Source organism: Capra hircus, chromosome 14 (assembly GCF_001704415.2).
Source record: "Capra hircus breed San Clemente chromosome 14, ASM170441v1, whole genome shotgun sequence".
NCBI lineage: Eukaryota > Metazoa > Chordata > Mammalia > Artiodactyla > Bovidae > Capra > Capra hircus.
The window spans coordinates 17,845,221-17,869,034 of record NC_030821.1 but is presented as its reverse complement, the minus strand read 5'-3'; the positions used below and the strand labels follow the sequence as shown (position 1 = coordinate 17,869,034).

The 23,814-nt window shown below is 38.7% G+C and overlaps 1 protein-coding gene across 5 annotated transcripts in view; it reads left to right on the top strand.

Annotated features, from left to right (window-relative positions):
* The window catches only part of RGS22 (regulator of G-protein signaling 22), a 138,694-nt gene that overhangs the window by 69,644 nt on the left and 45,236 nt on the right, over positions 1-23,814 (top strand). For all 5 annotated transcript variants that reach the window (XM_018058297.1, XM_018058299.1, XM_018058296.1 and 2 more), the window contains one exon: positions 23,401-23,595. In XM_018058297.1, the coding sequence (XP_017913786.1) occupies positions 23,401-23,595 (195 nt within the window). The remainder of the gene's footprint in view (positions 1-23,400; positions 23,596-23,814) is intronic.

Here is a 23,814-nt window from a genome sequence, read left to right as displayed (position 1 = left end):
AACTTTTTATCCTTCTCTAGCGTCTCTTTTGAGGAACCAAAACAGAGTGGGTGGAGGAGAGTGATGGAGACATTGGTTTTAGTTTAATTGGGAGAAATAAAAGGAGCAAATCATGTGATCTTTTTGACTTGCTTGCTTTTTTTCATCTGTGGCTATTTTATTTTTCTGTTAGTGGAGCAGCTGTCTAAATTGGTTTAGGTTTTAATTATCCAAGATTTCTGTGTCTCCAGATGTAAGAATTGCTTCTAATACCATAACCCTATATAGATTTGTTTCACAATATGAAACAGCATTTGTTTCTTTCTATTCAAAAATAAAAATGCTGTATAACTTCCTTCAGGGTACATTTACAATACAGATCTTTGGATTGATCATGCCAATGGCAGAATAGTTGGCACCGTGTTAAAGTTGCTGTGAATTTGGTTTTTATACATCTGACAAACTGTATAGTAAGAGACCAAGAGTTGATTATAAAAGACTTACATGCTTTTCTGTTTGCTGATCAGCAAATTACTTACCTTGAAATTTTATTACCTCAAGAAGTATTGGAGAAATATCTGTAGGCAAACTAGATGGGAGGTCAGTGACAGTGATTTAGCATGACTAGCTATGGTCCAAGAGTTTGAACTACAGTCTTGGGCACATCCTGAAGGTTTCATTGCAGCACAGCTTCAAGATAGCATAGTTCAGTTAGAAACCGAATGAAATGATCTTGGCAAGAGGGATGGGAATCACTACAAGGATTCAGAGATACAGTCTTTGATCCCAGCAACAACTTTCCAGGGGACCGTCTGTCGCTGCCAAGGTTTGGAGCCCAGATTGCTGCCACCAGTAATCCTACAGCTTTCTTTAACATCGCATGCTTGCTTCAGTAGGGCTTCCCTTGGGCCTCTGCAGTAAAGAATCCACCTGCAACGCAGGAGACTCGGGTTTAATCTCCGGGTCTGGAAGATCCCTTGGAGAAGGAAATGGCAACCCATTCCAGTATTCTTGCCTGGGAAATCCTGTGGACAGAGCAGCCTGGCAGGCTACAATCCATGGGGTTGCAGATGAGTCAGACATGACTTGTAAGTGACTAAATGACAACAACTTGCTTCGGTGACAGACCACTACGATAGAATAAAGTGGATCTCAGCTCCGCTGTCTTTTGTAGCTTCTTCCATCTTTGTAGAACTCTTTAAAAGAAACCGTGTCCTAACAAAAACTACACGCTTAAAAATTACCACTTTCCATAGCATATACATTGAGATTTTTAAAAATTTAGTAAACTTGTATGATGCAGAAGTATTATAAATGTTTACACATACACACACACAAACATGTTCAAAATTAAAAATCAATGGGAAGGATGAAGAGAGAAAAAACAGTAAAAAGCATAGGAGAAAAGTTATTTGGAAATTGTAGGAACTAATGAGTAAAGAGAGTAGATAAGAATGAAATGGAAGTGATGAATAAGAGGATTGCTAGGTAAATCCACAGCACTTTTACCACACAGTACTATTTAATATAAAGATATTCTTGCAGCAATGTGAGATTTTTGTCTTGAATTGAACACCAGGGTAACACATTTTTTATTGAAGTATAGTTTATGATATTTCAGGTATATAGCAAAGTGATCAGAATATTATATATTAATTTGTCTTATACCCACCAAGTAGTCTTGACTATATTTTTGATTACAGCCAATGCTGTGTAGATTTATTCACACACAGATCTCTTGCTTACTTTTGTTTTTTGCGTCACATTCCTTCGTTTGGGTTTGATTTCTGAACAATAGCTTTTAGTAGGTTTTTTGTTAGGATTTCCTAGTGGTAAAATATCTCTCAGGTTTTGTTTGTCTGAAAATGTCTATTCTCTCATTGATCATTTAGCTGAATATAGACTTCTAGGTGGGCAGTTTTCTCTTAGCAATTTGCAGATATTATTCTGTGTCATGGTTTTTCTATTGCTATTATTGAAGAGTTTGCTGTTGCTCCTCTGAGGGAGGATTTTTTATCATTGCTTTTATAATCTTCCCTTTGACCTTGGGGAGTTCTACATGTTATCTCAATGTATTTACTACGATTATCCTTCCTGAGTCTAAGTTATTTCTAGAATCTGAGGAATCGTATCTTTCATCAATTCTGAAAAATTCTCGGCCATTATTTCTCTCAGTCTTTCTACTTCATTTTTCTGGGTTCTCTGATCAATGTGTTCTCTGGATTCTTTGGTCAATTGTGGTGTTTTTCAGCCTATCCTATATCTCTCTTAATCTCTCAAGTCTTTCCATCTTATAGCATCTCTGTTATATGTTATAAACCAAACTAGATCAATTTTCTTTGATCTGTAGTCTGGTTCATGTATTATTTCTTCAGCAGATTTCAATTTGCTGTTTAACCCATCCATTGAGTTAAATCATTTAAGGAACTGCTTTTTTTTTTTTCAAATTAGACATTCTACTTGTGTTTTTAAACCTTCCTGTTGTTTTATCTTTTTGTCTTCTTTTTCTTCATGTTTTTATTTCTCCTTTTATATCTCGAAGCATTTTAAACATGTGTCATAGTCTGTAGCTGTGTTATCTATTCCTGCGTAAGAGTATTAATATAACTTTGTGGCTTAAACAGCACACATTTATTACCTCGCAGTTAATACAGGTAGGAATCTGGACACAGGTTTGCTGGGTCCTCCACAAGGCTGTAAATCAGGATATTGACCAGCACTGGTTGCTCATCTGGGGCTCAGCTGGGGAAAGGTCTGCTTCGGTACTCACATGGTGGGTAGCAGCATTCAGCTCCTTGCAGGTCACCAGAATAAGGACTCAGGTTTTTGCTGGCTGTTAGCTTCAGCTGTCTGACATGTGGTGCTCTCCACATGGCAGATCACAGTGTGGCAGCTCATTTCTCAAAAAACAGCAAAGATGAGAGTTTCTTAGTAAAATTGGGATTAAGTAACATACCAGCGTGTAATGTAATCATGTACTCGTAAGCACATAAATCTCACCACTGTTGCTTTATTCTGTTGGTAAGAAGCAAGCCATATGTGATGCCCGCACTTCGGGGGAGAGAGTTAGGAGAGGGAATGACGCTGGGTGACACTGTGTTTATGGGAGCCACCCTAGAGCCCGGCTGCTATGGTATCCAGGAATTCCACAATTTGTAATTCTTGGGAGAACTGATTCTTCTATTTATTATTTCTGCTGACATGGTGGATTCTTTCTTTGTGTGTTTTGTAATTTTGACTTATGAGCTCTTTAGTGAGATTTTTGTCTGTGGTGCTTCTGCTAGGCACATTTTTAATGCCAGTTTGTCATCTTGGAGTTTCTTCATTTGACAAGTGTAATCTTGCACACACACACACACACACACGCACACACACGCACACACACACACACGCACTCTATAAGCCAAGACAAGCAAGCTTCGTTTTTGTTTCTTAGGCTTGGTAGGTGTATATACGTACATTTTCCCCCACTCTCCACTTCACTTTGTGTGTACCCTTCAAGGACCATAGTGTGTGTATGGGTGTCAGTGTCACGTTTTCACTTTGTGAGGGTCCAAGGCTTTGCCTCCTGTACCCTGTGGCTCTTATCACCCACATCCTTAATTCACATCCTGTAGTTGTCTCATCATTAGCTCATGTTTAGCACCCTGGTTTTCAGTACACTCCTTAATTTTGACCCATGGTAATTTCCCTTACTACCCCAGCTATGCATTTAATAGGATATTAGTTATACTTTACCAATATTTCTAGGCAGTTTATAGAGAAAAAATTTTCAAGTAATCTAACCTGGCAACATACCAAAAAAGGTATGTTTTTTGAGTCTCTGCAAGAGGTGGTCATGTATTTTCTAACTTAATACCCATAAGAAGTGAAAATGTTAGTTGCTCAGTCGTGTCCAACTCTGTGAGACCCCGCAGACTGTAGCCAGCCAGGCTCCTCTGTCCATGGAATTTTCCAGGCAAGAGTACTGGAGTGGGTAGCCATTCACTTCTCCCGGGGATCTTCCTAACCCAGGGAATGAACCCAGGTCTCTTGCATTGCAGGCAGATTCTTTACCATCTGAGCCATCAGGGAAGCCCTAGGATGTGAAGCATTTGTATCCTGTTTTTATAGATAAAGAAGAATCTAGATCTCTGAAATATTAACCTTGCCAGTATTTCATAGCTGGGAGCAAAATTAAGTTCAAACTTGAGGTACAAAACCTACTTCAGTGCTATACTTTGTATTCCCTGCTCTATGTATAAAAACTCATGTCTATCTCAGAGGACTTGGTAAGGTCTGCATTAGATAATGTAGGTGAAAATATTCTGTAGTTTAATGCAGAGCACTCTGAAGTAAGTAGATATTATTAGAGTCACTTCTTAATGTTAACCTCAGATATGCAGATGCCACCACCCTTATGACAGAAAGTGAAGAAGAACTAAAGAGCCTCTTGATGAAAGTGAAAGAGGAGAGTGAAAAAGTAGGCTGAAAGCTCAACATTCAGAAAACAAACATCATGGCATCTGGTCCCATCACTTCATGGCAAATAGATGGGGAAACAATAGAAACGGTGGCTGACTTTATTTTGAGGGGCTCCAAAATCACTGCAGATGGTGATTGCAGCCAGGAAATTAAAAGACACTGGCTCCTTGGAAGGAAAGTTATGACCAACCTAGACAGCATATTAAGAAGCAGAGACATATTACTTTGCCAACAAAGGTCCGTCTATTCAAGGCTATGGTTTTTCCAGTCGTCATGTATGGATGTGAGAGTTGGACTATAAAGAAAGCTGAGCACCGAAGAATTGATGCTTTTGAACTGTGTTGTTGGAGAAGGCTCTTGAGGGTCCCTTGGACTGCAAGGAGATCCAACCGGTCCATCCTAAAGGAAATCAGTCCTGGGTGTTCATCGGAAGGACTGATGTTGAAGCTGAAACTGCAATATTTTAGCTACCTGATGCGGAAAGCTGACTCATTTGAAGGAGACCCTGATGTTGGAAAATATTGAAGGCAGGAGGAGAAGGGGACAACAGAGGATGAGATGGTTGGATGGCATCACTGACTCAACGGACATAAGTTTGGGTAAACTCCAGGAGTTGGTGATGGACAGGGAGGCCTGGCATGCTGCAGTTCATGGGGTCACGAAGAGTTGGACACGACTGAGCGACTGAACTGAACTGAACTTAAAGTTCTATCAGTTGAAAGTTCTATTCAATCTGGTTAATGGGAAAGGAAGACAGGAATTTGAAGAAACTGAAGCAAATAAGATGGAAAAACAGCAATTCCTAAACGAATAGCTATTCGTTCAACTAAATACTATAACTTATTCTGAGATTCAAAATATCACTTAAATCAAAACATGCTTCATGGAACTACAACCTTTTAAACTATATTTTATAATATTGTTACTTAATTAATTAGCAGAGAGCCTGCTATGTACTAAGTAATGTTCTGTGAATACAGATATGATTAGGACAAAATTCTCAGCTTACTCTCAGAACTTACTCTGTAGTAGGGGAGAGAGATAATTACAAATGGAGGTATGTCAGCCAGATTTAAAATAAAACTAGACAGTGGCATCTTAGGGGAAGTGACAGTCACTCAGCTGTGTCTGACTCTTTTCGAACCACCCCCCCCCCCCCGCCCCCGGAATGTAGCCTGCCAGGCTCCTCTGTCCATGGAATTCTCAAGGCAAGAATACTGGAGTGGGTAGCTATTTCCTTCTCCAGGAAATGGCATCTTAAGTGAAAATTGTTTAAGTTCTCTCTTTACCAGCAGATAAATATTGGTTATCATTAAAAAATAATAATCAACTTCTTTTCAGATACTTGAAGGGAAGGAGCTATTTACTTTTTTTTTTTTTTTCATTTTTGAGTCAAAAACTTATCCTTTGGTCATATTCCTACCCTGTGAAGCAATACAAAATAAATCTGTTTTTTGGGTGACAACTCTTCAAACAAAAAACTTATACTGTCCAGTTTTATTTATATCAATAACTTTGGACAAAATCTCATATCTTTCCATCATCTTTAATCATAGCTACATGAAATCTTGACATTTACAAGTTCCATTCCTGGCATCACCTCCCAGTAATTTGGCAGCTTGGAAATATTCTGGCGTAATGCTTCTAGTAACTGATGCTTGACTCTTGTGCCTCTGTGTCCCTACGAAGCAATCAGCTGATTGGTCCCAGGGCAAATAAGTCCATCTGAGTAACTACCCCTACGTGCCCAGGGTCTATAAGGGTTGGCTCTTACATTTAGAGAAAGGAAACCAAAAAACTAAGTTAATGTCATCAGACCCATACTGTCGGTTGATATTTTTAGGAAGCCATAAGCTACAATATAATAATAATGCAGAATTCATTAATATATTCATTTAACAATTATTTACTACTATCCTTCTCATCCTCTCTGGCCCCCAATCATTTAACTTTTCCATTAGGTGATCTTAGGCACAGTGTGGATCCAAATGAAATTCATTCCAAGTTGTGCCCTACCTCAGGATTCTGTAGGAATGTCCATGTATTTGACCCCTTTGTTCCTGCTCCGTTTTCTATTACTGTAGAAACAATAAATGTAAACTGCATAGCACTTAGACCAGCAATTACAGGCACATTTGCTCTAGCCTAAAAACATTCTAGATATTTCCACAAGCATTTATCAAACAGCTCTATACATAAGGCTCTGATCCATGCTGAGAGCACTTTGGAAACAAAGCCCATACAGGTGCTATCACCCAAATGCTGTCGAAGTTCAAGAATGTGCTCTTTTTTTGCCTGTTTTTCCGGAGAGTCCTAGAAAGATTGAGAAAGAAGAGACTGTAGCTTTTTCTCTATAAAATTTTCATTATCCTGACAATGTTTTCCAATGAAGCCTGAGCTAATTTTAGGTAACCAAAACCCTGGGTGTTACCACAGATTCCTTGAAAAAAATTTTATGGCATAAGAGAGGCAGTGTTGAAGATTTTTTTTTTTTTTTTGATAATCAGCTTAGTTTTTCCTTTGCTTGCTGTCATCCATTACCTTAATTGTTTAGCTCCTCTCTTTGCCTGGCATTTGCAGGAGTTAAATACTTCAGGGTGGTCCTGACATTTTCATTTAAGTGCTATGAGCTAAGTGCTCCTTCTCTCGCCTGATGGTGTATTTTCAGGTGCACTAACAGAGATCATTATTTCTTCATACAGCAGCAGTATGAAGAATCAAGCTGTGTTTCTTGAAAGATGAATGGGCATGTGTGAGGGGGAAGGTTGGGGCGATGATTAAATGTGGAAAATCATGCACTTCTTTAATTTCAGTGTCTTTATAATTAGGTTGTTTGTGAGTGTCAGGGCTGTTGTTATTCAGGCGTTGTTACATTATTTGTTTTTGTTACCAGAGAGATGATGTCTCAAGCAGCAGCCGGGCTTGGACTCTTTGAGCTCTATGAATCACTGAGCGCGGAATCCGCAGGGTTCTCATCTTGCTTCCCATTTTGCGGCACTTGCTAGTGGACTCAGGAAGAACACGTGTAGCAGCCAGCTTTCTGACTTACAGTTATTCATTTGTTTCACCTGTTCCTGATGTTGATACCAGCTACCTGTGTTCAGTCCTAAGAGTTTGAATATTACAGGATTATGGGCCAAAAAACATCCTCTTTCGATCCTTTTGTTTCCAGAAAAATCAACACCTGAACTTCTCTAAACCATAATTATCAGTATACCTGACCTTTATTTAATGTTTACTGTCAGGTTCTATGGAAGTCACTTTACATGGATAATTTTATTTAATTCTTGGACAGTTCTAAGAGGTAGATATTAGTGTTCGTCCACTTTATAGACTTGTTAGAGAAGCTGAGTAATTTCCTAAGGCAATACTTTCCGTTTGGCGGTTAGTGAACTTCGAATTAGAACTGAGGTTTGACTCCAGACTCTATACTAAGAAGTCTCTGTTTATTTATTGAACAAATCTATTAAAAGTGTGAACGTGAAAGTGTTGGTTGGTAAGTCATGTCCGACTCTTTGTGATCCCATGGACTGTAGCTCACCAGGCTCCTCTGTCCATGGAATTCTCCAGGCAAGAATACTGGAGTGGATTGCCATTCCCTTCTCCAGGGATCAAACCTGAGTCTCCCGCATTGCAGGCAGATTCTTTACCACTGGTGGTTACCATGTTTAACTTTTCACTTTGATATCTTAAAATATTGTCAATATTGAATATTGAATTTCATTTTCTGCCACTGGACTATAAGTTCTAAGAAGAGAGTCTGCTTTTTTTACCTTGTATATTCAGAACTGAAGCTGCATCTAAAAGGTGCTATAGTATTTTTTGAAGGACTGAATGAAGTCATTGGCAGGCTTATATTCTTAGCAATATATTATTAGTATGAACCTAATTATAAATAATAATTGATTATTTATAAATGACTACCAGCCAGATGTTTTTAAATTTTTTTTTAAATGTTGATAAAATAACTTAATGAGCCCCATGTACCATCACCCAGCTTCAACAGTGATCAAAATTCTGACTTTCCAGACATGCTATGTTTATAGTCTAAAAGAGTGCTGTAAATAAGGAGCTTTTTACAAGCTTCACTGGAGCAACAGTGAAATCCCCCTGTCTCCTCCCTCCTCACTGAACTCAGAAACAAGGTTTCTTTCTAAAACTTATACTGTTAAATCAGTGTGTACTAATTCAGAAGGGATATGAGCAGTTGTCTAGAGACAGAATGGCTTCATAGGTCTTAAGACTTGTAGTGAATGTACCCGTACATCTAAAGGAAAAGAGTCCCAGGTAAGAACAGGCTTTGGTCAGCAGCAGCATCCAAAAAGGGAGGTGTCACAGACTAGTCCCTGACCTTGCGGTTGAAGTGCTGCACTCAACCAGCTGCTCCTGTGAGCACGGTGTCAGCGTGATAGCTCCGGAAAGAGAGAAATTCACAGAAGCATAGTTAACCTCACTTATTCTGACTCAGAGCAACCTGCTGCACTTGAGCTTGCTTTCCAAGGTGCTGTGCTGGTGAATGTCAATATCCCACCTGTTTGGTGGTTGATTTTCTCATTGTAAAGTAATTCTTCAGTATGTTGGTTTTAGTATCAGTTTTTTATACTTTGTTGGCATGGATTAGCTTCTCTGTGAGGCAGGATTTTTAGGCCAAAAATGTTAATATATCATACTTTTCTCATTGAAGTATTCTCTATTCATTTTTCAAGGAATTATTTTTATTAAAGACTAAATAATTCCATTAGTTTAAATATATATATATATAGATAGATATAGCTTTTGTCTGTTAAAATTTTTTAATTGAATTCAAAAATTATAGAAAGTAAAATCCTTACTTGTTGCTTAGGTTTCCTAAATGCCTTAGTAATAACTCTTTTTGTGATTTTATTCCATCATATACTTAATCAGTTTTGCTTAAAATACCTTAAGCAATGGCCCAAATCAGTCTTAAGCCTAGTCTGTTTTGTCCCTTGAGCTTGTGGTTTGCTCTTGGCTTTACTTAACATGTTGTTTTTCCTTTTGGTTTTTCTTTCTGTCCAAAATGATTCAAGTTTGCTTTACACTTTTATCCTATTGGCGTTTTCTTAGGTTCTCTTCTGCGCTGAATTCTACTTAGCAGAGTCAGAGTACTTGCCAGAAATTCTCTGTTTGATTGTCATCACATTATCATTTTTGTGCAGCTCCATCTCATGTTGATCTCTGCAGTAGTTTGCCTCAGTATCAGGATGTTGCAATCTCTAGATCTCATCTTTAAGATTCCTAATTGAAAAACCCAGTGTCCTTCACATAAAAATCCATTTGTGGAAAGCTCCATCTGTAATTTATTCCCTCTCGGCATAGCTCCTCAGTAATGTTTTTGAGTTTCTTGTGGGATATGAGAGGTCATTAAAAATCATCATTTTTTCCTCCTTTTACAGAAAAAAAAAATTGGATTGCTTGAACTTGCTCATTATTTTCTTTTTTCTGCCTCATATGAACTCAGATAATGATGTTCTATGCTGCTAGAGCTGTGAAGTTATGAAAACAGACTTCTTTTTGTTGAAGTAAATATTTTGTGATTTCTGAAAGTGTCCCATATCAAGGCATTTACATTCCTTTTATAAACCCCTCCAGGGACTCTTTGCCTTTAGCTTTTTGGAGCACAGTTTCATTTCATTTTTTTAATATGAATTCCAGGGATGGAATTACTGAGCTCAGTTGAGAAGATCCCACGTTACTTGCTGTTTGCCTTCAAGTACAGTAATACGGTTTTTTGTTGTTATTACAATGTAGTGGACATCTCTTCTGTTGTGTTCAAGATTATCTGTGAAGTGATCTTGGTCTCTTCAGGGTCCAGACACTACATCAAGATCCATTAGTACTGGTTTACTTCTCATTATGTTTTAAAGGTTCTTCTTTGTAGCTGCTCCTAGTACTTTCTCATGAGGACACATTAACAAGCTCTTCCCAACTAAACCCTTACCTGTTCTGATTTACTAATCAGACTGAAGTTAAATTTAACATTTGAAGCTTAACTTTGCCATTTTCTAAATAAAGACTGTTCAGAATGTAAACAGTTTAAAAGAAAAACTTACTTGTCCTGCTCTTGTAGTTTGACTTTTAACTATGAAAAAGAACTTTACTGTAGCCTTATTTTTACAGATGGATGCCAGTTAAACATTATTGAAGTAAACTGTGTTATAAATTGGCACATTCTGGCCTGAATTAGTATATTCTGGTATGTAGCTTTGCCTCCAGCAAGCATTTGAATTAGTTGGTGTCATTTGCTTTTTTCAACTTTATTTCTCTTTCTTTAGTAATCCTGACAGGAAAAGAGAAATGTCTTTGTCTTATAATCAGTGGTATGATGATAAATGTTTAATAACCGCCTCTCTGAGTGGCAGCGAAGCAGCCCTGATTTGTAGCATTTGCTGATCTCTGGGTGTGAATACTGTCCATGTGGTTGATTTCAAGCTCCCAAGAGGCATTACTGAGCCCAGAGTTGGGAGGAGAGGCACAGCAGCCCGCCAGTATGTAGTATTTTCGCCAGAGTAGAGGTGAATAACCTCAAGAGCATGGACAGTCCTAAGACAGTGAAATCATGAGGAAGTAATGGGTTTTGAGTATTTGTTCTCTTTGTTTTTAATATAATTTATTTAATTGTAAGTTTATACAATTTTTGATAGTGATTGAATTTAACAACCCTATTCAGCAAATACCTGAAAATTCATGAATTAGCTTTTGTGAGTTGGTCACAGCATACAGTGGAGGAAGAGATAATGACAGGGGAAAGGATCACTCTAATCCTCTCAGCCTTATGTTTCTCTAATGTTATTCCTGGAGACCCTGACCTTTCACCGTCAAATAATTTCCTCTACCCGTTAGAGAATGCCTACGAACCCGTCGCCTGTACCTACCAAAGAGAGAGCATTATCTTTGTTCTAGACTCTCCAGAGCCCGCACAATTTCTTTAGTATAAACTGGGGGAACGGAAAGTCTTTGTATATTTCAGTAGCTAAAGTTGCTTTTGTCTTTTGTGTGTATCAAATAGTGCCATGGGTTTTATGGGCTATTTCTTCTTCCCAGGGGCTAGCGAGGTCTTTGATACCACCCTGTGAGTCCATCTGGCAGGACCCTAATGGTACCTCCCAGTAAGTCGAAGGAAATAGCAACAGCAGACAGCTTTACAGCTCCTCCACTCTCTTGGTGGGCATGTTGGACACTTACTATTAACAGAAGACAGTGAAAGATACATATCTTTGTAGCTTTACGCGATTAGATTTCCTTCTTTTACCACTGCAGTGGAGTCATGGATCTAAGAAAAAAGGACTTGCTAATGACGCTGAATGCTGAAGCCTGATTGTTTCCTCCTAATTTTTGAAATACTTTAATAGGTTGTTTTGAAAATCTGCTTTTTAGATGTCCCTGGTTTTATTAACCTGATGGTATGCTCTGCTCGTTGTCCTGTAGTCAGGTGTTAAGATCTCGCAGCATATAGGGTTTTACACTTCTTGTACCTAGTGTACTGAGGGACTCATTTTACGTCATACAGTTCTGCAGTTGAAATTTTACATTTCTCTTTTTTCTTACTTCCAGCCCTGGCCTGGTGGTGACAGCAGAACATCATGCGATCAGTGTTACCAGGCAATCAGGGAGAGATACATATATACGATCATTAAAGTAAATACATCAAGACGAATTATGTGAAACTGTTCCATTAACATAACTAACAGCTGAAATGTAACATAGCAAATCAACACATGTGCTGCAACATTTGGTGTTAGTCTTGACTTTGCCTTTTAAGGCTACGCAGACATCGTTCTTATTTTCATTGGAACACAGATGAGTGTCAAGCTGCAGCTCATCAAATGGCCCCTACTTATGGAAAAGATGCTTTCCCAAAGACTGTGCTCACCTTTGGCACAGCCAGAGTACTTTGCTGGGTGCTTCTACAGCATGATAATTGGAATCTAACCCCAGAGCTGTCATCATTTAGCCTTTGGTACAAAGAGAAATCCAAATAGCACAGATAGTTTTGGATGTTGTTTCATTTTTTTTTTCTTTTTACACTGTAAAAAACAAGAATAAACTCAATAAACCCCAAATTCTCCTTCCGCAAGTATGTTCATCTAGACTTTATGATGCAGTAAGAAAGCATCAATATGTTCCAGGGTCTATGAGAATCAATAAAATATTGGAATACCAAGCCTGGAATGCATTGTGATATATTTAAAAGGAGATTGGGGTCCACTTTCATCCAAGAATATGCTCATAACATGCTTGATTTTGAAAACTATTAAGTGGCAATTCTGAAATCTTGTACAGAAAATATCTTAGCATTGGAAAAAATATAAATTGCAACGGGAAATGTCATATTTTAATTTGAGCCATCTCCTATGTAGTGCAATACAGCTGTTGTGTTCAGGATATTAGCTCTAAGTAATGAAGCATCTGAGATTTCCTTGAAGAGGCAAATAGAAACATTTTTGTATTTTCCCCTATAATTCCAACAAGCTAATGTGTATTCAGAGTAAATCTGTTTGTCATCTCACTATCCTTTAGAAGACAAACATTTATCAAAATGTTTCCCTCCCTCCCCTTCCTCCCTCTCTTTCTCTCTCCTTTTCTCCCAGTTTGTTTCACCATTCCACTCTCCAATTCCATTCTTCCTCCTGTCTCCAAGATATCTATCCTCCATCTATTTTTTCATCATAGGCTTGAGAGTTTAGCTAAACAAAATTAACTTCCAGAATTTCAAGATCCTAAGACATGTTTCAGGGGGAGGCGTTGATTTTTTTTCCCGTATCCGATTCAGATGCCAAGAGAGTGAGTCACAGACACAGGTGTAGAGCAGGGCTGGGCAAGCCGCCCGTGGTGCATTTCCTGATTACATAACCTTTGAGTGTCTCCAGGAGAGATGAGGTCTAGAGAGAGCCATGCTGAGTGCAGTGCCAGGCAGTCTGATCACAGACAGGCAGTGCTTGTATCCCTTCTCAAAAATTTCCCTGTGGGTTGTTAAAGCATCATAGGTTAGTGTTTAAATTGGAATCATGTAGGCCACAGCTGTGCCTTGAGTGAATCTCGGCTTTAATGTGAATCAGAGTAGCTGACTCTGATATGAAGGGAGCTTTTTCTCCTCCAACATTAGCTACATTGTTATTTCCTCAGTGGCTAGAAAGGACAAACTGGGTGGCCAATAAAAAAGCAAGTGATCCAGAATACTTAAACAGTGAGTTTCTAACCCATATGTGTGTTAGTCACTCAGTTGTGCTGGACTCTTTGCGACCCCGTGGGCTATAGCCCACCAGGCTCCTCTGTCCATGGAATTCTCTAGACAAGAATACTGGAGTGGGTTGCCATTCCCTTCTCCAGGGCATCTTTCTTATGCAGCAATCAAACCCAGGTCTCTTGCATTGCAGGCAGATTGCTTACCATCTAAGCCACCAGGGAAGCCTCTTCTAACCCATAGACTATATTGTTCATTGAAGTGAAGTGAAGTCACTCAGTCGTGTCTGACTCTTTGCGACCCCATGGACACCAGGCTCCTCCGTCTGCGGGGTTTTCTAGGCAAGAGTACTGGAGTGGGTTGCCATTTCCTTCTCCAGGGAGTCTTCCCGACTCAGGGATTGAACCCAGGTCTCCCGCATTGTAGACAGACACTTTACCGTCTGAGCCACCAGGGAAGTCCATATTGTTTATTAGGTATAATAAAGCATAATCTTTATATTCCATTTTAAAGTCAGTTTACATCAACTTAAAAATGATTTCCACCATCTTTATAGAGATCTTAAAGGTGCTGTTGGCTTCTCTGGTGGCTCAGCAGTAAAGACTTTGCCTGCCAATGCAGGAGACATGGGTTTGATCCCTGGTTGGGGAAGATCCCCTGGAGAAGGAAATGGCTTCCCACTCCAGTGTTCTTGTCTGGAGAATTCCATGGACAAAGGAGCCTGGGGGCTACAGTCCATGGGGTCACAAAGAGTCGGATAGGACTTAGCAACTAAACAACAGCAAAAGGTGTTAACTTTTTAATTTTGTTTCATATATATGATTGTATCCCTTGTGTTTGTTATATATTATCAGTTGGTCAGTTATCCACCTAAAGATTATCTCTGGATTATTAGAAACACAGAAAGACATTCTCAGATTTTAATGGAAAATTTAAGCTGAATGTACTATAGACTTATTGTTTGGCCTTATTAAAGACTGACAGATCAGTTTTCTTCTCTTTACCCCCTTAACCATCTTTGTCCCCACCCACCTTGGGAGGTGAGGAAGAGGGAGAGACAAGAGACCAAGCCTCAAAGGAAGCCAATAAACGTACCCAGTGTAGACCTCCAACCCCTTCCTAAGGCTTCCAGCTCTGTGATTTTATAATGAAACTGGTGAAGAATCTAGAAGGTGAGGGGCGTGTATTACTCGTCAGGATTATGCTAGCAGGGGATTATCATATGCTAGGGGATATCATTATGCTAGCTAGGATTATCATAGCAGGGGTTGATACTTGATCAAAGAAAAGTTATTTAGGTGATAATGAATAATGTTCTGATAAACTAGCTGCAAGAAAAGAACAAAAAGTGGGAGGGCAAATACCTAGGTTTAGGTATGATCAGAGAGGGGAAATGTTTTAAAATTCCTTTTAAGATTTTCATTTAGAGCATTTATTCTTAATAGGGAAGTCTGTAAAGCTTCAATCCAACTTTCACATAAAATATACCAGTTTGGGGATTTTGGTTTTTGATATTCAATTCATAGCTTCAATAGCTTCAGCTATTCAATTCATATGATTGCAAATTAGACATATGCATGTTTCATAGAAAGGAATATTCTACCTTTCTTTCCTTTATTTTTAGCTTTAAATAAGTGCTCAGCACTTCTGGGAATCTTGTTTCAGAGAAACTTTAATTTTATAAAACTGTTGGCAGTTAAATATGGAGACACCATATAATTTATCATCTAAACCAGGATTCTTTTGAAAATAAAAAGGAAACTAGTAATAATTATGCCAGGACAGTAGGCTTAAACTAGAATGAAGTCACATGGCACCCTAATTGTAGCTCCTTGAGGCACTGAGATATGCAGTTAAATCATTTGTGAAAAAAAGAGACTCATAGAAAGAGATCAGATTTGTGGTCATCAGAAGTGGGTGGTATGGGGAGGGGAAATTGGATGAGGGTGGACAAAAGGAACAAACTTCCAGTTGTGAGATAAATAAGTTCTAGGGATGTAATATACAACATGGTGACTATAGTTAATGTTGCTATATAATGTATATGAAAATAAGAGAGTAGACACTAATAGTTCTCATCACAAGGAAAAAATTCCTTTTATTTTTGTTTTTGAGATGATGGATGTTAACTTACTGTTTCATGATACATGTAACTCAAATCATTATGCCATACAGCTTAAATTTTTACAGTGCTATGGGTCAATTATATCCCAGTAAAACTGGAACAAAATAGACGAAAGACAATAGCAAGTGTACATGGACGCCTGTGGCTTTATAGAGCACAATATGAGTGTGAGGTCAGGAGGCAGGAAGTGACCTGAAAAGGGTCTGATTGAGCTTGACCAGAGACAGCATTTGATTGTTTCTGGTGGGATGGAACTGCTGCCCCTTATTTCCTCCTTATAGTTTTATACTTGTCAGTTTCTCATTGTTTTAGTGTAGAGAATTAAATTTATAAGACTGGCATATGAGAAGGAGGAGAGGAAAGTGGGACAAGGTCAAAGACTGTTTTGTGAATGATATGTTAGTAATGAATACTCGAAACCCAGAGAGGCTTGGGAGAATAGATAATGAGTTATATTACTGAGTCATTGAGTTTGAGGGTCCGTAGGCTATCCATGTAGTTATAACAAGTAGGCAGCTCTTAGTCAAGGTTTTCAGTTCAGGAAGGAAATCAGGTCTAAAGTTGTATATATTTGGGTTTCTTCCACGTAGAGTTGATTAAGTCTATGAGAATGGATGAAGTCTTTCATTCATTCTAAATTTAGCATTATGGTAGCTGCTAGGGATACAGTAATAAAGGAGATCAAATATGTCTTCACAGAGTTTATAGTGCAGTGGGAGAAACATACAGATACGGTCCTACGAGCACACATAAGAATCATACCTAAGCCAGGCTTCAGGAGCCAAGGAAGACCCAGTCCCTTAGGATAAATATTTAACAGAAGCTCAGCAAAGGGGAAGAGAAGGTGAGGGTGGAGTACAGAGAAGTCATAGAGCACCTAAGTCCTTTGAGAGAGGGCCTGGCATGTGTCAGAAACGGAGAGAATGTGCTTTAAGAAGAAAATATATTAAAAGTTGAACATAGGACTTTAAAGAATGACTTCTTTGCGGGGGGCAGAGATATGGATAAAGAGGAATCAACACAGGAGCCTAAGAATGGAGATTGGCAGAGAATTTGGAGAAAGTGTTGAAGGCAAAGGAGAGTCAATAGTGTTAAAGCTGTGTAAGGAATCAAGTAGGGTGAAGATTAAGGAGGGAAACTATTGAACTGGCAGTTACGTAGGTCTTTGAGAACTTGGGCATCAGTTTTATTAGCATGAGAACCAGACTGCAATAGTTTGAGGAATGAGAGAAAAGGAATGATGAAGTTTTGTAGGAAAGGGAAAGAGAGAAAGGGGGTGATATTTGTGGACAAAATAGGGAAAATATTTTAGAAGAGGAGAGTTGCTTTGCTTGAAAACCTTTGAAGCATTTGGAAAGAGATATCAATAGAAAGGTAGGTTAAGGGTGTAATTGGTGTTGCAGTTCTGTGAAAGTGGAGTCAAGAGCACGAATGAGTAATTTAGCCTTGGAAAGAAGTCCGTTGAAATCAGAGGAAAGAGAAAGATTTCAAAGAAAGCTCTTGAGAGGAAAGTTGAGGACATTCATACCAGTGGTTTTCCCAGTTAAGTGGAAGACAAAGTCCACTGAACACTGAGAAACATAAGGGTACAGTTGAGAGTTTTAAAGAGCATGGCAAAGTTGAGAAATAAAATTCTGCCAAGCTCTACAGTCACAGCTGAGGTTTTGTTGTTGCTTTTGTTTTTTAAAGTCTATTTATAATGGAATCAGTTATCACCGATTTTATTGGGTTCTTGAGGATAGAATTGGAAAAATGAATAAATTATTAGGCTGACGCAGAATTGAGCCTTGACAAAGCAGAAGATTGAGGTGGGAGGAATTGAGGGTATTTTAAGAGTGTAGGGGAAATGATGGCCAGTCTTCAGTTCCAGCTACATAAGAAAGCGTGGTGGTGCACAATTTGTTTAGAAGACAAGAAGAAGCTGCAGATTGTGCTAAAAGTAAAGCAGAGCTTGGTGAATAATGGTCAGAGAGGAAGCTGTGCTATTAACACAGTAAATGGTAAAGTGAAAAACTCAGCAGTGGCCACAGAACTGGAAAAGGTCAGTTTTCATTCCAATCCCAAAGAAGGACAGTGCCAAATAATGTTCAGACTACCATACAATTGCACTCATTTCACATGCTAGCAAGGTTATGCTAAAAATCCTTCAAGCTAGGCTTCAGCAGTATGTGAACAGAGAACTTCCAGATGTACAAGCTGGGTTTTGAAGAGGCAAAGGAACCAGAGATCAAATTGCCAAGATTCATTGGATCATGGAAAAAGCAAGGGAATTCCAGAAAAACATCTACTTCTGTTTCATTGAGTATGCTAAAGCCTTTGACTGTGTGGATCACAACAGTCTATGGAAAATTCTTAAAGAGGTGGAAGTACCAGACCACCTAACCTGTCTCCTGTATGTGGATCAAGAAGCAGCAGTTAGACCTGGACATAACTGACTGGGTCCAAATTGGGAAAGGAGTATGATAAGACTATATATTGTCACTCTGCTTATTTAACTTACATGCAGAGTACATCATGGGAAATGCTGGTCTGGATGAATCACAAGCTGGAATCAAGCTTTGTTATTGTTGTTTAGTTAAGTTGTGTCTGACTCATGTCTGATTCTTCTGCGACCCATGGACTGCAGCCTACCAGGCTTCTCCGTCCATGAGATTTTCCAGGCAGGAATACTGGAATGGGTTGTCATTTCCTTCTCCAGGGGATCTTCCCAACCCAGGGATTGAACCTGCAGCTCGTGCCACGTCTCCTGCCACGTCTCCGGCATTGCAGACAGATTCTTTACTGTTGAGCCACCGGGGAAGCCCTGGAATCAAGATTGCCAGGAGAAATATCAACAACCTCAGATATGCAGGTGATACCACTCTAATGGAAGAAAGTGAAGAGTCTCTTCTAATGGAAGAAAGTGAAGAGTCTCTTGATGAAAGAGAAGAGTGAAAAAAAACTGGCGTGAAACATAACATTCAAAAAACCATGATATTAAAAGACACTTGCTCATTGTAAGGAAAACTATGACAAACCTAGACAGCATATTAAAAAGCAGAGACATCACTTTGCCAACAAAGTCCATATAGTCAAAGCTATGGTTTTTCCCCTAGTCACATATGGATGTGAGTGCTGGTCCATAAAGAAGGCTGAGCACCTAAGAATTGATGCTTTTGTTTTGTGGTGCTGGAGAAGACTCTTGAGAGTCCCTTGGACAGAAAGGAGATCAAACGAGTCAATCTTAAAGGAAATCAACCGTGAATATTCATTGGAAGGACTGAAACTGAAGCTGAAGCTCCAGTATTTTGGCCACCTGATGCAAAGAGCTGATTTATTGGAAAAGACCCTGATGCTGGGAAAGATTGAAGGCAAAAGGAGAAGAGGGCGGCAGAGGATTAGATGATTAGATAGCATCACTGACTCAATGGAAATGAATTTGAGTAAATTCTAGGAGACAGTGGAAGACAGAGGAGCCCAGCATCCATGGAGTAATGAAGAGTCGGACGGACATGACTTAGCAACTGAACAACAAGGAGAAGTCAAGGTCATTCTGAAGAAAATCATAAGTCAAAATTCCAGAAGGTATGATAGAGTATATAAATGACATATAGAGTCTCTTATAGGACTGTGGGTAGTCATAGATCTTAAAAGACACCAGGAGTGAAGGCAAGACTGGGAATGGAAAGGAAGTGATTTGGATGTCTTCCAGAAGCTGACAGGCACTTCTGTCACTGCTACTGGAGTCACCGTTTCAGCTGCTTTTGTACTTTACCCCCTTCACTGTTAATGCTTTTAAATCAAAGGGATCACTCTGATGTCTATACAAAGAGTTTAGTATGTGGCATGTCAGTCTTCTAAAACTACAGTTTTGAATGTAGCTGACCCAGTGACAAAGAAGTTGCTTTATTTTGTCATTAGAAGATATTCGTGTGCCAATAATAAAAACTTTTTTTCCTTTTTTTGCCAAATAGGGAGTGATTTTATTTTGTTTTGATACTTATGTATTTGGCTGCATCAGATCTTAGTTGTGGCGCACAGGCTTATTTCCAGCTGTGGAGCTTGGGGTCCAAGGTGCGTGGGTTACTAGTTGCAGTGCACAGGCTTATTTGCCCCAGGGCATGTGGGATCTCGTTCCCAAGTTCCCTGACCAGGGATGAACCCTTGTCTCCTGCATTGGAAGATGGATTCTTAACCACTAGACCACCCAGGGACGTCCCCAAGAACTGATTTTAACTTATGTAATTTGGGGAGTCAAGTTTACTTTCCTTTGGGTAAATCTGAAATTACTGAAACAAATTCTGGAGATATTTTTAATGTTGTTAATTTGATCAAGTTGGTCTTAGTTTCTTAGCTTACCTTAGTATGTGCTCAGTTGCTCAGTCCTGTCTGACTGTGATCCCATGGACATAGCCTGTCAGGCTCCTCTGTCCATAGAATTTCCCAGTCAGGAATACTGGAGTGGGTTGCCATTTCCTTCTCCAACCTTAGTATAGACATTATTTCAATTAGTACACTTTTTAAAACTTCTAATTTAGAAAAGTTTAAGAGTAGATTTGAATCTGATACAGTCTTAGCTTATTAAACAAGTTAGAGTTAGGACATTCTTCTAAACGACTCCCAAGGTTAGAAAAAAATTGTTGTGTATGTATGAAGAAATTTTCATTTTGAATATTTTAGAATTATTTGGAATAGTATGGTTCACTTTGAACTATTAAATCCAGCAGGCTAGGAACCTATGTTTTAGGGAAGGGATTTTCCAGATTGCAAATTTAATTTAATATATCTAACTAAATAGAATATCCAGAATGACTCTTAAGTATGCCCCTTCTCCTGTCTTTCACAACACTTAGGAAGAAAAAGATGTTCTCTGCTATGGTTCTGGTCTCATCTTTTAATAACTTCCAAGAATTTTGAAGTCTATTGTCTTCTCATTTCCCCTCCCTTAACCTCATTAATATTATCTAAAGATCTTTTAAGTTCTCTTTATCTTCCTAGAAAATTTCAATACATGACTCATGAAATTTATCCCTACTTTTTCTCTTTTCTCATTTTGAAGCTTTTTCAACATCCATACAAATAATCCTTATAATGTGTATGCTAGAGTGTTCCTTAACTTACCCAGTCTTAATGTCTTTTATCTCCATTTCTTCTAAGCTTACAATAGGGATTGCCATATACTAGAATTCATGATAATTTGGAAGTACTCCAGCTTAAAATTTTTGAACTCTGAAATTTCCCTTTCAGATTGTAATTTCAGTTGAGACCACTATCTTCCATTCATTTATTTGGCAAGTATTTATTGAATGCCTATTATATACTGAACTTTGTAGTCCTCCCTTTTAACCATTTGCACGTGCTCTTCCTTTATTTTTGCTTCTAGTTCTTTGATATTCTGCCTGCTTATTATTGTATTACCACCCTGACTCTAACCTCATTTGCTTTTCTGCCTGTAGTGAGCATCATGGTTGGTCATTTCAATTGCACTTGAATTCTGAACCTTCAATTCTGACTTCTTTTTCGTAGGCTCTTTTACTATTTCCTCTGACCTTATTCATTTTTATTACATTTTACAATCAATATGCATTGGTATTTCCCTAAATATTTATGTTTTCTTCTGTTCTCTGTTCCATCCTGCTTTTGTCCAGGGCCTCCCTTTAATTAATTTATTGAATTTTATTTAGTGCATGTCTGCTGGTGATGAATTCTGGTTTTGTTTATTGACTTATGACATCTTTATTTTCTTTTCATTTTAGAAAGGTACTTTTTCTTAGGTATAGAATTACAGGTTAGCAGTTATTTTCACTTGGCACTTTAAAGACTCTAGGCCAGAGTGTGTATCTGGCCCACCCCTGCTCTTAGAATGTTTTGAGAGCCTGCAGTGTTTACAGGGGCTTCCCCACTGGCAGGTCCTGAACTATAATCCCTGTCTTCTCAGCACTGAGAAACGTCCCCAAACTCTAATTATAGGTACTTAGAAGGACTTCGGCTGCTGTACTTGTGAGATGGGAAGTCACTGAAAAGTCTGAATGGAGGAGTGATACACAAAAGAATTTCTCTGTTTGCTGTGGTCAGAAAAGACCATAAGCAAGCAGAGCAGAACCTGAGAGGACAAGTTAGGAGGCTATTGCAAAAAAGCAAGTAAGAGATGAAGGTGGCCTATAATTTTTTGTCTGGCTAGTAAAATTTTTAACTTTTAAGCTGCCTTAAATTTTGATCTACTCAAACCATTTCATCCATATGATATCACAGTGATTTGTTTCTACAATTCGTACCTAATAATGTCACTCCTCAGAGATTCCTCATTTTATATCTTCAGGTAAAAATTCAAAGTAGCAAAAGATAACAGATCACATCCACGCTCTGGAGCCTGTCTCCCTTTATAGCATCCTCTCTTATTCTGCCTCTTCCGTTTGTTGTTGTTCATTCACTAAGCCATGTCCAACTCTGTGCGACGCCATGGACTAGCACACCAGGCTTCCCTGTCCTTTACCAACTCTCGCAGTTTGTTCAAACTCATGTCCATTGAGTCGGTGATGTCATCCAATCATCTCATCCTCTGTTGCCCCTTCTCCTCCTCTTTCTTCTAGCCGGTTATCTACTTGAAGCCTCGATTCTCTCCATAGGTTATAAAACTTCCTCAGATCTCCGTGCCTTGGGCCATGTTTTTCTTCTTCTAGAATTATCCATCATCAACTCCCTTGTCTGACTTACTCCAACTCATCTTAAAGATTCATATTAAAGATTAAGGAAGAAGCTTGTTTTTTTCTTGGAAGGGTTTCTGAACCATTTCCTTCCCTATTCCAAGACAAAAATGATTAGTCTTTTCTGTGGAATCAGTACATTTATAGCATCTACTCTCTACCAAGAACAGTTTTAGGAGTTGGAGAATCACAGAAAACTAAGCTGCAATATTTGCCCTCAAGGACCTTGTTCTAGAAGAGAAGACACATAATTATATAATGACATTGTAGTGTGATAGGTGTCCTAGTAGAAAGTATGATCTTGAGAGAAGGATATGAATGAAGTGTTCCTAGAAGAGGAGAAATCCATATCAGTTTTTAAAGAATAATTCAGAGTTTATCAAGCAAAAAAGGTGCATGGGTTAGAGGAAATATGTAAGACTGAAAGAACAATATGTCCAACAGCACTGGACACCAAATGGAGAGTGCAGCTCAGCTGGGTGAGGCAGGTAGTCTGTTGGGTCTCTAGAGCGAGAAGACTGATGGCCAGTTTTCAGCCCTGGTGTATTCTTGCCTCTTTTTTCCAAAACGGTATTTCAAACTCCTTTGAAAAGTAGCACAAATGTATTAGAAATGTCATGAACATAGGGGGAAATAGGAGAGGCATAACCCGAAATCAATCATAATAACACATAGTAGTAACCTGAGAAAAAAAATGGAATATTCAAGCCATGTACTCTTATACAAGATCCACTGACTGGTTCACTAGTTGCCAACAAAGAAATAGGAAAAGAAAATGTAAAGCAAAGTCTTTGCTTTGTCTTAAGTAGTTTTACACATCTTTTCAAGAAAGAAATTACTTGAGCTAGTTTGCTTTCTCTTACCTTTTGTAAAATGCCCTTGCTGAAGAATCTACTAACCATATGGTTTCTTCCAATATTCTCTTCTTTCTCCCCCTTCTCCCTTAGTATCTTTTTGCCACATACATTGCTCCTTCAGCCACTCTTGACATTGGACTTCAACAGGAAAAGAAAAGAGAAATTTATATGAAAATACAACCACCATTTGAAGACCTTTTTGATGCAGCAGAAGAATATATCCTCCTCCTCCTTCTTGAGCCTTGGACAAAGATGATAAAGTCAGACCAAGTTGCTTATGGAAAGGTACAGTGGCACTGATCAGCTATGTGTAAACCACTCAGGTTTACTGCAAAACTGATGGCAGGCAACATTGCGAACCTGCAGGAGAGAAAAGCTGGGAAAGGGCTCATGTGGGCCAGGAACTCAGAGTTAAGATTTGGGCAGACACAAATTTAGGGCAGGGAAAGCACTGATTAACTTAGTTTTTCCCCATTTCCCTGTTGTCTCCTAACAAAAGACAAA